Source organism: Hyperolius riggenbachi, chromosome 9, assembly GCF_040937935.1.
Source record: "Hyperolius riggenbachi isolate aHypRig1 chromosome 9, aHypRig1.pri, whole genome shotgun sequence".
Lineage (NCBI taxonomy): Eukaryota > Metazoa > Chordata > Amphibia > Anura > Hyperoliidae > Hyperolius > Hyperolius riggenbachi.
Window position 1 is genome coordinate 286,285,217 of NC_090654.1, and position 14,592 is coordinate 286,299,808.

A 14,592-nucleotide genomic window follows, 5' to 3' on the forward strand; every position below is an offset into this window, starting at 1 on the left:
CCTGTCTCCTCCTCCACAGCTTACAGGTGGCGTCTCCCTCTCCCAGTCTATGAGGACTATGATCCCTCCGACTCCTCCAGGCTCCAGTCAGCCCAGACCCAGCATGAAGGCTCACTCACTCTGACTGCAGATCAGTGAGCTGAGCGGCAATGGCTCCAGGCGGGGGGGCGGAGTCAAGTCTTCAAGAGGCTACAAGTCCCGGCCAAATAGCGTGACCAACACGCTCACGCGGCACGCAGGAGTCGACGCAGCTATGCACCAGGCCGCCTCAGCCCCAGATTGGATACTTGTCTTGGAGAGGCAGAGTCAGACCGGCCGGCGGAGCGCGTGCATCTTCAATCATCAGTCTCCAGCCGGCCCATAAGTAGTAAGTCTGTCTGACTCTGCTACTTACAGGGGGTGGGGGAGCAAGCAGGGGGCTGGCTTAGTGAGTAGCCGCGGCGCACAGCTCTCTCTACTGTCTCATTCACTGTCCGCACAGTGCGCAGTGCGCACGCACACCGGCCCTAATTAATTCAGATTCGGGCGGCCCGGGGGGCAATTGCCCCCCGTCCCCCCGCCCCAGTCCGCCCCTGCTAGGTTTGATTAGAAAATTGCTAGGCACCTGCCTAGAATCGCCTAGGAAAATCACTTCAAAAAGCGCTAAGCGTTTTTCGATCATGCTAGCGCTTTTGGTGTGCACTGGCCCTTAGAGGGCAGGCCTACGTACCGGTATACAGCAATATATAGATACAGGAAGTGTTTCAGATGCTGAAACCAGGAAAATAAAACTGGGAATCCTGAATCATTTACTGCATTTTATTATATTAGCTGACCAGCGGCGTAGCATACGCCGAATAAGGGGGTAGAGGGCCGGAAGGGGGTATTGGGCACAGCGGTGGGGAGGGGGGTCGGACCCCCCCCCCTTACCTGGGTCACCCATGTGCGCTCCCCCTCCTGCTTAAGCTCAGCAGCAGCCGCCACTATTAGTAAGAGGCAGCGGGCAGGGATGACTCACCTCTTCCACGTTCCAGCGTGCGTTCCACTGTCGCCACTTCCTGCAATGCCGCCCACTGTATTGGTGTAATTTGCCTTCTTAAAACAGAAGGAAATCTGCAATAATTCAGCTATAAGTGAACATTTGTAGTTACCCACAATGCACTGCTACTAAATATGCAAATTATCTCATTTCACTCTTGGTAAGCCAAGCAAGCATCCAGAACCGCTGGTGTATAGCAAGCTTATAGCTTTAAATTTTACACAGTGCTATCAAACCCACATGTGACAGCCTGTTTCAGACTTTTGATCCTCATCAATACATGGCAGGGATTGATACGGCTGTATGAGAGAGGGCTTGGACCAGTACAACAGAGTAACCAAGCAGCTCAGGGTGACCCAAACTACTAAGAATGTATAGGAGGATAAAAGGGACCAAAAAGCCCTCCTACTAAAAAAAAGCAAAGCTTGGTGCAATTTGCCATCTTAAAACAGAAGCAAATCTGCAATAATTCAGCTATAAGTGAACTTTTGTGGTTACCCACAATGCATTGCTACTGAATATGCAAATTATCCCTCTTCGCCCTTGGTTTGATATGGCACTACTTCTTCTTCTTGCTTGGACCAGCCCCTTCTTCTTGCTTGGACCAGCCCTGGGGGCAGGGAGCTACTTCTTCTTCTTGCTTGAAGGTTGAGGCACTTACTCTATAAAGGCTATCATTCATAAAGCATTTCCGCATGCGGAAATGCTTAAAACAGCTGACTTTACCGACCACTTAGCAAAGTCAGCATTCATAAAGGCTCTTTCCACATGAAAAAATGACACTACCGAGCAGAGTGATAAATCACCTCCTTATGTGGTGATTATCGGAACAAATGTAGCAAAATGTTAATTCAAAAAGATCACCGCAAGCGGTGTGAGGTCGGGAAGTTCCTCTCCCTCTGATGTGACGATACCAAGGTAAGTGAATGGAGACACACAGACCTTCCAGGCAGCTGCAGCAGAGTGGAACATGGAGAAATGTATCAACTCGGCAGATTCCGTGTCTCCGCAAGCCTACCGCCAGCCTAGTTCGGGGAATCTCCGCACTGCTACCGCACATGGATACTTTTTTATGAATGCCCACCCAGAAGTCTAAAACACCGCCAGCGGTGTTTTCCCGCGCTGACTCTCCATACCGACAGCTCCTTTATGAATGATAGCCTATATATATATAGAAGATAGAAGATAGATGACCCGTGGCGTAGCATACGCTGAATAAGGGGGTAGAGGGCAGGAAGGGGGTATTGGGCACAGCGGTGGGGAGAGGGGTCGGACCCCCCCTCACCTGGGTCCCTCATGTGCGCTCCCCCTCCAGCTTAAGCTCAGCAGGACCCTCCCTCCCTCACCTGGGTCCCCCATGTGCACTCCCCCTCCAGCTTAAGCTCAGCAGGACCCTCCCTCCCTCACCTGGGTCCCCCATGTGCACTCCCCCTCCAGCTTAAGCTCAGCAGAAGCCCCCCTCACCTGGGTCCCCCATGTGCGCTCCCCCTGCAGCTTAAGTTCAGCAGGACCACCCCTCCTGCTTAAGCTCAGCAGCAGCCGCCACTATTAGTAAGAGGCAGCGGGCAGGGATGACTCACCTCTTCCGCGTTCCAGCGTGCATTCCACTGTCGCCACTTCCTGCAATGCCGCCCACTGTATTGGTGTAATTTGCCTTCTTAAAACAGAGTTACCCACCATGCACTGCTACTAAATATGCAAATTATCCCATTTCACCCTTGGTAAGCCAAGCAAGCATAAAGAACCGCTGGTGTATAGCAAGCATATAGCTTTAAATTTTACACAGTCATATCAAACCCTCAACCCCCTGTCACATGTGACAGCCTATTTCAGACTTTCAGTCCTCATCAGTACATAGCAGGGATTGATAAGGCTGTATGAGATAGGGCTTGGACCAGTACAACAGAGTAACCAAGCAGCTCAGGTTGACCCAAACCACTCGGAATGTATAGGGGGATAAAAGGGACCAAAAAGACCTTCTGCTAAAAAAATCAAAGCTTGGTGTAATTTGCCTTCTTAAAACAGAAGGAAATCTGCAATAATTCAGCTATAAGTGAAGATTTGTGGTTACCCACAATGCACTGCTACTGAATATGCAAATTATCCCTCTTCGCCCTTGGTTTGATATGGCACTACTTCTTCTTCTTGCTTGGACCAGCCCCTTCTTCTTGCTTGGACCGGCCCTGGGGGCAGGGCGCTACTTCTTCTTCTTGTTTGAAGGTTGAGGCACTTACTCTATTATATTTTACTAGCCGACCCGTGGCGTAGCATACGCCACATAAGAGGGTAGAGGGCACAGCGGCTGGGAGGGAGGTTGGACACCCCCCCCCCCTGGTCCCCCATGCCCGCTCCCCCTCCTGCTTAAGCACAGTAGCAGCTGCCACTATTAGTAAGAGGCAGCGGGCAGGGATGACTCACCTCTTCCGTGTTCCATCGTGCGTTCCACTGTCGTCACTTCCTGCAATGCCGCACACTGTATTGGTGTAATTTGCCTTTTTAAAACAGTAGGAAATCTGCAATAATTCAGCTATAAGTGAACATTTGTGGTTACCCACAACACACTGCTACTAAATATGCAAATTACCCCTTTTCCCCTTGGTAAGCCAAGCAAGCATATAGCTTTAAATTTTACACAGTCATATCAAACTCACATGTAGACAGCCTGTTTCAGACTTTTGGCCCTCATCAGTGCATAGCAGGGATTGATATGGCTGTATGAGATAGGGCTTGGACCAGTACAACAGAGTAACCAAGCAGCTCAGGGTGACCCAAACCACTCGGAATGTATAGGGGGATAAAAGGGATCAAAAAGACCTCCTACTAAAAAAAACAAAGCTTGGTGTAATTTGCCTTCCTAAAACAGAAGGAAATCTGCAATAATTCAGCTATAAGTGAACATTTGTGGTTACGGCCACAATGCACTGCTACTAAATATGCAAATAGTTCCCTTTCACCCTTAGTAAGCCAAGCAAGCACCCAGAACCACTGGTGTATTGCAAGCCTATAGCTTTAAATTTTACACAGACATATCAAACCCACATGTGACAGCCTGTTTCAGACTTTTGGTCCTCATCAGTACATAGCAGGGATTGATAAGGCTGTATGAGATAGGGCTTGGACCAATACAACAGAGTAACCAAGCAGCTCAGGGTGACCCAAACCACTCAAAATGTATAGGTGAATGAAAAGGACCAAAAAGACCTTCTACTAAAAAAAAAATCAAAGCTTGGTGTAATTTGCCTTCTTAAAACAGAAGAAAATATGCAAAAATTCAGCTATAAGTGAACATTTGTGATTACTCACAATGCACCACTACTAAATAAGCAAATTATTCCTTTTCACCCTTGGTAAGCCAAGCAAGCCTATAGCTTTAAGTTTTACACAGTCATATCAAACCCACACGTAGACAGCCTGTTTCAGCCATTTGGCCCTCATCAATGCATAGCAGGGATTGATATGGCTGCATGAGGTAGGGCTTGGACCAGTACAACAGAGTAACCAAGCAGCTCAGGGTGACCCAAACCACTCGGAATGTATAGGAGAATAAAAGAGACCAAAAAGCCCTCCTACTAAAAAAAAAACAAAGCTTGATGTAATTTTCTTTCTTAAAACAGAAGGAAATCTGCAATAATTCAGCTATAAGTGAGCATTTGTGGTTACCCACAACACACTGCTACTAAATATGCAAATTATCCCTCTTTGCCCTTGGTTTGATATGACACTACTTCTTCTTCTTGCTTGGACCAGCCCCTTCTTCTTGCTTGGACCGGCCCTGGGGGCAGGGCGCTACTTCTTCTTCTTGCTCGAAGGTTGAGGCACTTGCTCTATTATGGATATAGATAGAAGATAGATAGATAGAAGATAGATTTGCAATAATTCAAGTTGGAGTGAGCTTGAGATGTCTCCCAGTACATCACTGCTGAATATATGTAAATTAACCACTGTTGCCTTTAGAAGCTAAACACACCTCCAGATACGCTGGACTGCAATGATGTGTCAGCTTGTTAATTTGTACTGAGCCATAATAATCCAACATGCATACAGACTGTTTCAGATTGTTTGAATCTAATCAGTGCATGGCATCGATTAACTTGGCTCTATGGAGTAGGGCTTGCAACACGGAGAGCAAGCTCATGGTGACCCAGAACTCATTGGAGTGTTTGAAGGGCTACAATGGTCTTAAAAGCCCCCTTACTAAAGCACTATGGAAAACAAAAGTTTGCTTCCTTAGAACAGAAAGAATTTGCGATAATTCAGGTTGGAGTGAGCTTGAGATGTCTCCCAGTGCATCACTGCTGAATATATGCAAATTAACCATTGTTGCCTTTAGAAGCTAAACACACCTCCAGAGCTGCTGGAATGCAGTGTTTAGCTTCTTCTTGCTTGGACCAGCCCTGGGGGCGGGGCGATACTTCTTCTTCTTGCTTGAAGGTTGAGGCACTTAGCCTATTATATATATAGATTATATTATATGGCACCACAGGGCCTTTTTGATAAACAAGACTAATAATATTTGTAATACAGTTGTATCTAATGAGTTCTTTAAATGAACTATGCTGTGTTCCTTTTTTTCTTTCTCTGCCTGAAAGAGCTAAATATCAGGTATGTAAGTGGCTGACTCAGTCCTGACTCAAACAGGAAGTGACCACAGTGTGACCCTCACTGATAAGAAATTCCAACTATAAAACACTTTCCTAGCAGAAAATCTCTTCTGAGAGCAGGAAAGAGATAAAAAGGATCAATAGTTCATTGATTTTAGCTCTGGCATACTTCAGTGAATGTGTCGTTGAGAAAAAACGATATAACAGTTAAAACTTAAAAAGTAGATTTAAATTAAAAATAAAACTGTGGTCATTTTTAGGAGAAGGAAGATAGATACAATTGTTTATTTCATTAGTTTATTTTCGCCTCGGGTGTCCTTTAAATTCTCACTTGTCTAGCTGGGCACCAGCTTATGGTATCTACGACCCAATAAAATGATGGTTGCAATGTAAATATAACAAGTCGTTATATTAAATGTGAATACCACATTTAAAGTGCATGTATTTTAATTTATTTATTTTATATTAGGTTTCTTGAGGCCATCAGACGGTGTAACGCAGGGAGCCAGCATGCATAACCTGGCTCACGTGTACTTCGGTGGAACAATGGGCAGGGTGCCAATCTCAGCCAATGACCCGATGTTTGTCCTGCATCACTGTTTCGTAGATAAGTAAGTATAAAGGTGGCCACACACCAAAGCAGGTAACTTCTGCAATGCTATGATGCGCGCCCCGCGCAAGAGTCATTCTGGGGCGGGGATTCGGTGATCGGCAGACCCTGAATTACACCTCCCTCGGTATAATGCGCGTTTTGCGCGCATTATAACGTGCGTAACAGTTTTTATGCAATCGCAAATGTTAGTTTGCGCGTGAAAATTTGCGATTGCGTGCGGAAACCATTATGTGTATTATAACGCGTGCAAAACACTAGCGCAATCGTGCTATGCGTTAGCACGGCTTTGTGAATCAAGCCTATAGAGTGCAAAAATGTATGTCAAATTTTATTAATGGTCAAATTCCAGTGAATAAAAAAATATAAAATCAATAATAAATAATAGTAATAATAATACTTACACCTCCCTCCGAGTTGCTACAACTGTATACAGTGGTGCAGCAATAGGGGGTGCAGAGGTAGCGACCATATCGGGGCCCTAGCCAGAGGGGCCCCAAGGAGCCCTCCCTCAACCACAGTATTCACTGTTTATTGGTCCTGTGCTGATAACAATCAGTGCTGCTGGGATACCCCTACATACAGGGGAGTGGCCAGTGTTCCTTTCTGTGATTGAGTGCCAGGGTTTAGGCTGGGACAGCCCTCTGATTGGCTCAATGAGGTCAGGTGGGGCTGGCCAGGGTTTCCCTCTGTGATTGGTTGCTAGGGCTTCTGCTGGGAGCCCTCTGATTGGCTCCAGGATGTCATCTCCTTAGTTACAGTATTTCGGATCCGGATACCTGCAATATCCACGGATATCCGCGTTATGCGTCCCCACATACGCAGAAAACTAGCAGGATTTTTTTTAAAATCCCGAATCCGAATCGGATAGCGTAAAAAAGTTCCGGAATCCTGATGAGCAGCACTAATAACAATCACATCTGATTTCTGTTCCCCATCCCCTTATTGCACCTCTGACACTGTGGTTGTCGTTGATTGGTTTTGGTGTGCCGTATAATTTGTTATGTATATAGCATTTGGGTGGGCCCCATGTTAAACTTGCCCCGGGGCCCACAGCTTCTTAGCTACACCACCAACTGTATAACACTGCCGGGGAGTTTAGCGGCAGCAGGGAGAGCCGTCATTTGGCTCGCCCTGTGCCCAACTCACCGGCGGCCATACAATATGTTGTACGCTCACACACAATACAGTAAAAAGATTTGATTTTATAGCAATTCAATAAAAATGATCGGTTATACAGAGAAAAATCTTTTTTTTTTTTTAGTGAAAAATCTGACTGAATTTACCAATTTTATCAATCTAAGGCACATATGTCAAACTCCGGCCCGTGGGCCAAATCTGGCCCTCTGAGCCTTCAGATTTGGCCCTCTGGTGGTTCTCCCGCTTGCATTATGATTGGCCCACTCTAGACCACCAGAGAAGCTATATTGGAGGGTAAGCCATAGATCACCAGGAATGCCATATGGGGAGGGGGAGTAGCACTAGATACCAAGAAACCGTATAGGAGAGGGAAGGGGGCCACTAGACACCAGGGAACTGTTTAGGGAAGGGAGGACCACTAAACTTCAGGGAATTTATAGGGGAGGAGGGAGAACCACTAAACATCAGGGAACTGTATAGGGAATGGAGACCAGGGAACTTTATAAGAGAGAAGGGTATAACCACCAGACACTGAGGTTGGCCTGCGACTTGATCCCAGAGCTCAATTTCGGCCCACTTTGTATTTGAGTTCAACACACCTGATCTAAGGGCTGAGCCCCCCTGAAAAGCTTTTTTGATACGTCAGCCTTGCATTTTTAAAAACAAACTCCCACTGACTTGCATTAAAATAGCGGTTTTAAAGTATTTTACCACAATTTTAATGCAAGCCAACGGGAGTGTGTTTTCAAAAAATCACAAATTCAGCGCTGCCAAATTGAACAAACACTCATTGTGTGGCTCAGCCCTAATGCAATCAGCAGTGGCTGATTTTTCTGATCAGTTTTTCAGAAAATTGAATAAAGTAAGATAAATTGTCTACAGGGCAGTTTTTAGGCTGAATTGCACCCCTGGCGAGGATGTAAAAATTGTGCCCCCCCCCCACCCGTGGACTTACGAACCCTTAATCTTTAGGAACAGTCACACATTCGCAGGTCACAAGTAGATTGGCCTACTTTCTAGTGACCAGTTGCTCCAGGAGGAAGCAGGGACCAGGAGAACACACAGACGAGGAGAGCCGGGAAAGCCGACTCCTCCATGGGTGCCGCACACTGCCAGCCTTCAGTACCGCTACAGGATATCAGATGTCATCACGGGGTGGTGACGTGATGATAACTTGACGTCTGACGCAGGCAGCCTAGGAGGAGTCAAGGAAGGTGATCGCGCTGGTAATCTTCCTTCTTCTTCCATTTGGCTGCACCGCTCATCACCAGCTCCCTGGCAATTATGACCTTCTGCCTGCACCCCCCTTCTTCTACTTGCCTGTCTGTGCCCAGGGTGGCCGCCCTGCCTACACTGCCCAAGAAATGGCCCTGATTGTCTAGTATGTTTAGTATGCATAGTATGTCTTATAACCCTCGCATCACATATGTAGAAAGGACCTTATTGATGAAAAATTACGGGCTAAAGCTTATCAATGCAAAAATATCAAAAACTTTATTGACACAGACATAAAAAGAGTAAAAAGTTCTCTATTAGAGGTTCCTTGTGGATATATCCAATACAAAATATACAGTACAGACATCGGCTTAATCGTAGAATTAGTGCAAATTTTGAAAAAGGCAACGACACGCTCGTTTCGGGCACAGAGGGCCCTTCATCAGGCCAAGTTGCAAAGAGCACTGTCTGCCAGTACTGTGAACAATGCACTTTTAAGGACACCAAGGAAGCAAAAACATCTGAGCCAACCAGATGTAGATTACACCATCCCAATGGCTGATAAATATAACCCTCGCACACAGGAGACACTTCTGTCACCCAGCAGGGATCAGTACTTGATCCCTTGAGCAACAGTGCTGTGCCAACACTGTACAGATGTGTCTAATCCAGCATGTGTACATAGCGTTAGGGAGTGGACCACATCAGTGAGGGACACACCTAGCAAGAGAAGGGACTGAGCACGGGAAGGACTAAATAGCATAATTATAATTATTTAGTATTTATATAGCACTGACATTTTCCACAGCACTGTACAGAGTATATTGTCTTGTCACTTAACTGTCCCTCAGAGGAGCTCACAATCTAATCCCTCCCATAGTAGGATTTTGGTGTTGATCCAGGGATTTTATCTGCCATCTGGAATCCGGAAGGAATTTTTTCCCTTTTGGGGCTAATTGGACCATGCCAATGATATTTTTGTGACTGAACTTTTACATATCACATTTTTTTTTTCAGGATTTTGGAAGCGTGGCTTGAAAAATACAAAGCAACCCCAGCGGTGTACTCTGAAAACACTCAGCGAGGGCAAGGCGCTGAAGAGTGTGCCACCCCCTACTTCCCCTGTTACCGAAACAAAGACCTCATAAACAGATCTGACAAGTTTGGGTACACCTACTCAGTTTTCCAAAACCTGTAGCGTTCTCTTTCTAAGCAAGTTGTGTGGGATTTTTTTAAAAAGTTTGATACTTGCCTCAGTAGTTTGAAGCCCAACATTCCTGTGCAAGTTTCCTCTTCATCTTTAAAGAGAATCTGTACTCTAATATTCTTACACTAAAAAGCATACCATTCTATTCCTTATTTTCTCCTGTGCCCCTCTGTGCTGTTTCTGCCACTCTCTGCTGCAATCCTGGCTTGTAATTAACAGTTTTAGGCAATGTTTACAAACAAACTAACCAGCTTCTAATAGGCTCAGCTAAGCATAGTGTGTGAGTCATTCACAGTGTGCAGGGGGCCTGCAGAGGGTGTGTATCGCTTCTACCAATCACAAGCAGCCCTGCACATTCCACACAATCAATCCTTAGCCCGACAAACAGGACAGAGGAAAGATACATTGATTTATTACAGAGACAGTGTAATTAGGAAAGACTGCAGTAAGCCAGAGCAGATTAGAACAGGCATAGGAACTCATAGGATAGAAGAACTAAGGCTGAAAAAATTGTTACAGAGTCTCTTTAAAGATAATCTGTATTGTTAAAATCGCACAAAAGTAAACATACCAGTGCGTTAGGGGACATCTCCTATTACCCTCTGACACAATTTCGCCGCTCCTCGCCGCATTAAAAGTGGTTAAAAACAGTTTTAAAAAGTTTGTTTATAAACAAACAAAATGGCCACCAAAACAGGAAGTAGGTTGATGTACAGTATGTCCACACATAGAAAATACATTTATACACAAGCAGGCTGTATACACCCTTCCTTTTGTATCTCAAGAGATCATTTGTGTGTTTCTTTCCCCCTTCTGCTCTCATGCACTGAAGTTTCAGGCTGCTCTTTTCTTCCTGCAAACAGCTTTGCCCTTGTCTGTAATTCCTCACTATGTGAAAGCCCAGCCAGCTCAGTGGACGATTTATCCAGCTTGTAAAAGATAAGAGAGAAGCTGCTCTAATCCTAAATAATACACAGGCAGTGTGCATAGAGGGGCCTGGAAGGGGGAGTTCATAGCAGAACCACAACACTGAAGAACTTGGCAGCCTTCCAGACACAGGCTGACAAGTCTGACAGGGGAAAGATACATTGATTTATTACAGAGACAGTGATAGTATAGAGTGCTGCAGTTAGCCAGAACACATTAGAATAGCTTTTTGAACTTGTAGGATGATAAAAAACAGGATGCAATTTTTGTTACGTAGTCTCTTTAATGGCCCCCCAGCGTTCACACCCTTTTCCTTGCCTACCATTGGTGACCCTCACAGCCTGGGGGTCTGTCTTGCAAAGGTCATAAAACAAGTGTGAAAATAATGTTCTCACCCATAACTAATGCGGCCACAAAAGCACCTGATCTAAAGCGTGGAGCCCTTTATTGAAGGTAGGGAAGATTAGTAGTTGGGAACCCCTCACAGATCTGGGTTCCGCTGCAATCTTGCAAGGGCTGCTCCCCTGTAATTATGCCCAAGGTCCACACATGCCCAGTACAATGAATAGCATGAACCCACTCGTGCCCAGTCCAGATGTGCTCATCTTAAAGGAGAACTGTAGTGAGAGGTATATACTGTATAGGCTGCCATATTGATTTCCTTTTAAGCAATACCAGTTACCTGGCGCTGGCGGCCCTGCTGAGCTATCTGCCTGCAGAATCACACCAGAAACAAGCATGCAGCTAATCTTGTCAGATCTGACAATAATGTCAGAAACACCTGATCTGCTGCATGCTTGTTCAGGGTCTAGGGCAAAAACTATTAGTGGCAGAGGATCAACAGGATAGCCAGGCAACTGGTATTGCTTAAAAGGAAACCAATATGGCAGCCTATACAGTATATACCTCTCACTACAGTTCTCATTTAAGACAGCCCTCGTCGTGATCAGAACAAATATATTTAACTGCCGTAAGTTGAATAGGTATAAAAGGACCCTGAGATGGATCAGTGGGCTGCAGGAGTTGACCATTAAGAGGCTTCCTACTACTGAGATAAGTATGTAACTTTTCTTCTCTCTTCCGGTGTACTGTAATCAGGGTACTATTTGTTTTTGGAAAAGCACTTGTAACAAACAAATTCTGATTTTAAAGGATACTTGTGGTCATCTGAAAAGAAATTACATACTGACCTAAAAAGAGGGAAGGCCCTGGATCTGTTAGCGCCTTCCAGGTCCCTCCTGTCTCCACTAGTTCCACCACCAGGCCACTGTTGTAGCCAGCGGCGTAGCTAGGGTATTTGACACCTGGTGCGGATAATTTACAGACAACCCCCCCCCCCCAAAAAAAAAGCGAAGTGCATCACATGGGCGGGGCTAACTGTAATGTAACTGTAACAGTAAGGCAGTGGGCTAATATAGGTAGCCAGAATAGTTGCCCCCAGCATAGGTTAGGTAGGTAGGTGCCTCCAATATAGGTAGCCAGTATAGTTGCACCAGTATAGGCTAGCTAGGTAGGTAGGTGCCCCAATACAGGTTAGATAGGTAGGTGCCCCAGTATAAATTACATAGGTAGCTGCCCCCCAGTATAGGTTAGATTGGTAGGAGCCTCCAGTATAGGTTAGATAGGTAGGTGCCTCCAGTATAGGTTAGATAGGTAGCTGTCCCCCAGTATAGGTTAGATAGGTATCTGCCCCCCAGTATAGGTTACATTAGGTAGGTGCCCCGAAGCAAAGGTTAGATAGGTAGCTGCCCCCCAGTATAGGTTAGATTAGGTAGGTGCCCCTCAGTACCCCCAGTATAGGTTAGATTAGGTAGGCGCCCCCCAGTATAGGTTAGATAGGTAGCTGCCCCCCAGTATAGGTTAGATTAGGTAGGTGCCCTCCATTATAGGTTAGATAGGTAGCTGCCCCCCAGTATAGGTTAGATAAGTAGCTGCCCCCCAGTATAGGTTAGATTAGGTAGCTGCCCCCCAGTATAGGTTAGATAAGGTAGGTGCCCCCCATTATAGGTTAAATAGGTAGCTGCCCCCCAGTATAGGTTAGATAGGTAGCTGCCCCCCATTATAGGTTAAATAGGTAGCTGCCCCCCAGTATAGGTTAGATTAGGTAGCTGCCCCCCAGTATAGGTTAGATAGGTAGCTGCCCCCCAGTATAGGTTAGATAGGTAGCTGCCCCCCAGTATAGGTTAGATTAGGTAGCTGCCCCCCAGTATAGGTTAGATAGGTAGCTGCCCCCCAGTATAGGTTAGATAGGTAGCTGTGCCCCAGTATTAGGTAGGTAGGTGTCCCCTCCCCATAATGGAGGGGGGAGTCAGCCGCGGGGAGGGCAGCCGATCTCTCCATCCCTTCCTCTCCCCGGGCCGCCCTCCCTGCTCCCCCCTCCAACTGCAGAGTGAGAGCGCAGGGAAGCACTATACACAGCTGCTCACCTCCCTGGCTCCAATCGCCGCTCACTCGCCGCCGGCCTCCTCTTCTTGCATAGACACTGATACACACGCTGCTTCCTGCTAAACAGGATATATTATCTCCTAGAAGATAACTCAGGATAAAAGCTGAATTGCATGCATATGGGCCTGTGTGTGTGTGTGTGTGTGTGTGTGGGGGGGGGGGGGGGAGGGGGGGGGAGGGGGGGGGTGCGCGCAAAGAGGATGAATGGGGGGGGGGGGGTGCACCAAAATCTGGTTACGCTCAAGGCACTGTGAAACCTAAGGCCGGCCCTGCAGATAGGGAGAAATTATGACACAGAGGCTTACACACTGACAGGCTGGCACACCGACGGGTGGGCAGGATGGCACACTTACAGGCAAATAAGTCTGACACACACAGAGACTGATACACTGAAAAGCTGGTACACTGATAAGGGGACAGGCTGACACAAAGACAAGCTGAGTCACTAACAGGCTTGCACACCAACAGGTGGACAGGTTAACACACTGACAGGCAGAAAGTCTGATACATAGAGAGGCTGACACAAAGACAGCCTGGCACACTGATAAGCGGACAGGCTGGCACACTGACAAGTGGAAAGGATGACACACTGACAAGCAGACAGGCTGACACACTGACAGGCGGACACAATGACACGATGACACACTGACAAGTGAACAGGCTGACACACTTACAATCGGACAGGCTGATACACTGACAAGCGGAAAGGCTGACACCCTGACTGGCAGACACACTGACAGGCTGGCACACTGACAAGTGGACAGGCTGACACACTGACAAGCATACAGGTTGACACAATGACAGGCGGGCACACTGACAGGCTGACACACTGACAGGATGACACACTGACGAGTGAACAGGCTGACACACTTACAAGCGGACAGGCTAACACACTGACAAGCGCACAGGCTGACACACTGACTGGTGTACACATTGACAGGCTGGCACACTGACAAATGGACAGGCTGACACACTGACAAGCATACAGGCTGACACAATGACAGGTGGACACACTGACAGGTTGACACACTGACAAGTGGACAAGCTGACACACTGACAAACAGATAGGATGGCAGATTGACAGGCTGACACACTGACAAGCGGAAAGCCTGACACAGGTGGACACACTGACAGACTGACAAGCGGACAGGCTGACACACTGACAGGTGGACAGGCTGACACACTGACAAGCGGACAAGCTGACACACTGACAAGCTGACAGGCTGACACACTGACAGGCGGACACACAGACAGGCTGACACACTGACAAGTGGACAGGCTGACACACTGAGAGGTGGACACACAGACAGGCTGACACACTGACAAGCAGACAGGCTGTCACACTGACAGGCGGACACACTGACGGGTTGACACACTGACAAGTGGACAGGCTGACCCACTGACAAGCGGACAGGCTGACACACTGACA

General features: G+C 46.8%; 1 protein-coding gene across 5 annotated transcripts in view; it reads left to right on the forward strand.

The window, feature by feature from the left end:
- The window catches only part of LOC137533356 (tyrosinase-like), a 31,733-nt gene extending 21,921 nt beyond the window's left edge, over positions 1-9,812 (forward strand). For all 5 annotated transcript variants that reach the window (XM_068254723.1, XM_068254726.1, XM_068254724.1 and 2 more), the window contains 2 exons: positions 6,089-6,230; positions 9,602-9,812. In XM_068254723.1, the coding sequence (XP_068110824.1) occupies positions 6,089-6,230; positions 9,602-9,782 (323 nt within the window). In that variant the 3' untranslated portion in view covers positions 9,783-9,812. The remainder of the gene's footprint in view (positions 1-6,088; positions 6,231-9,601) is intronic.
- The last annotated feature ends 4,780 nt before the right edge of the window (positions 9,813-14,592 follow it).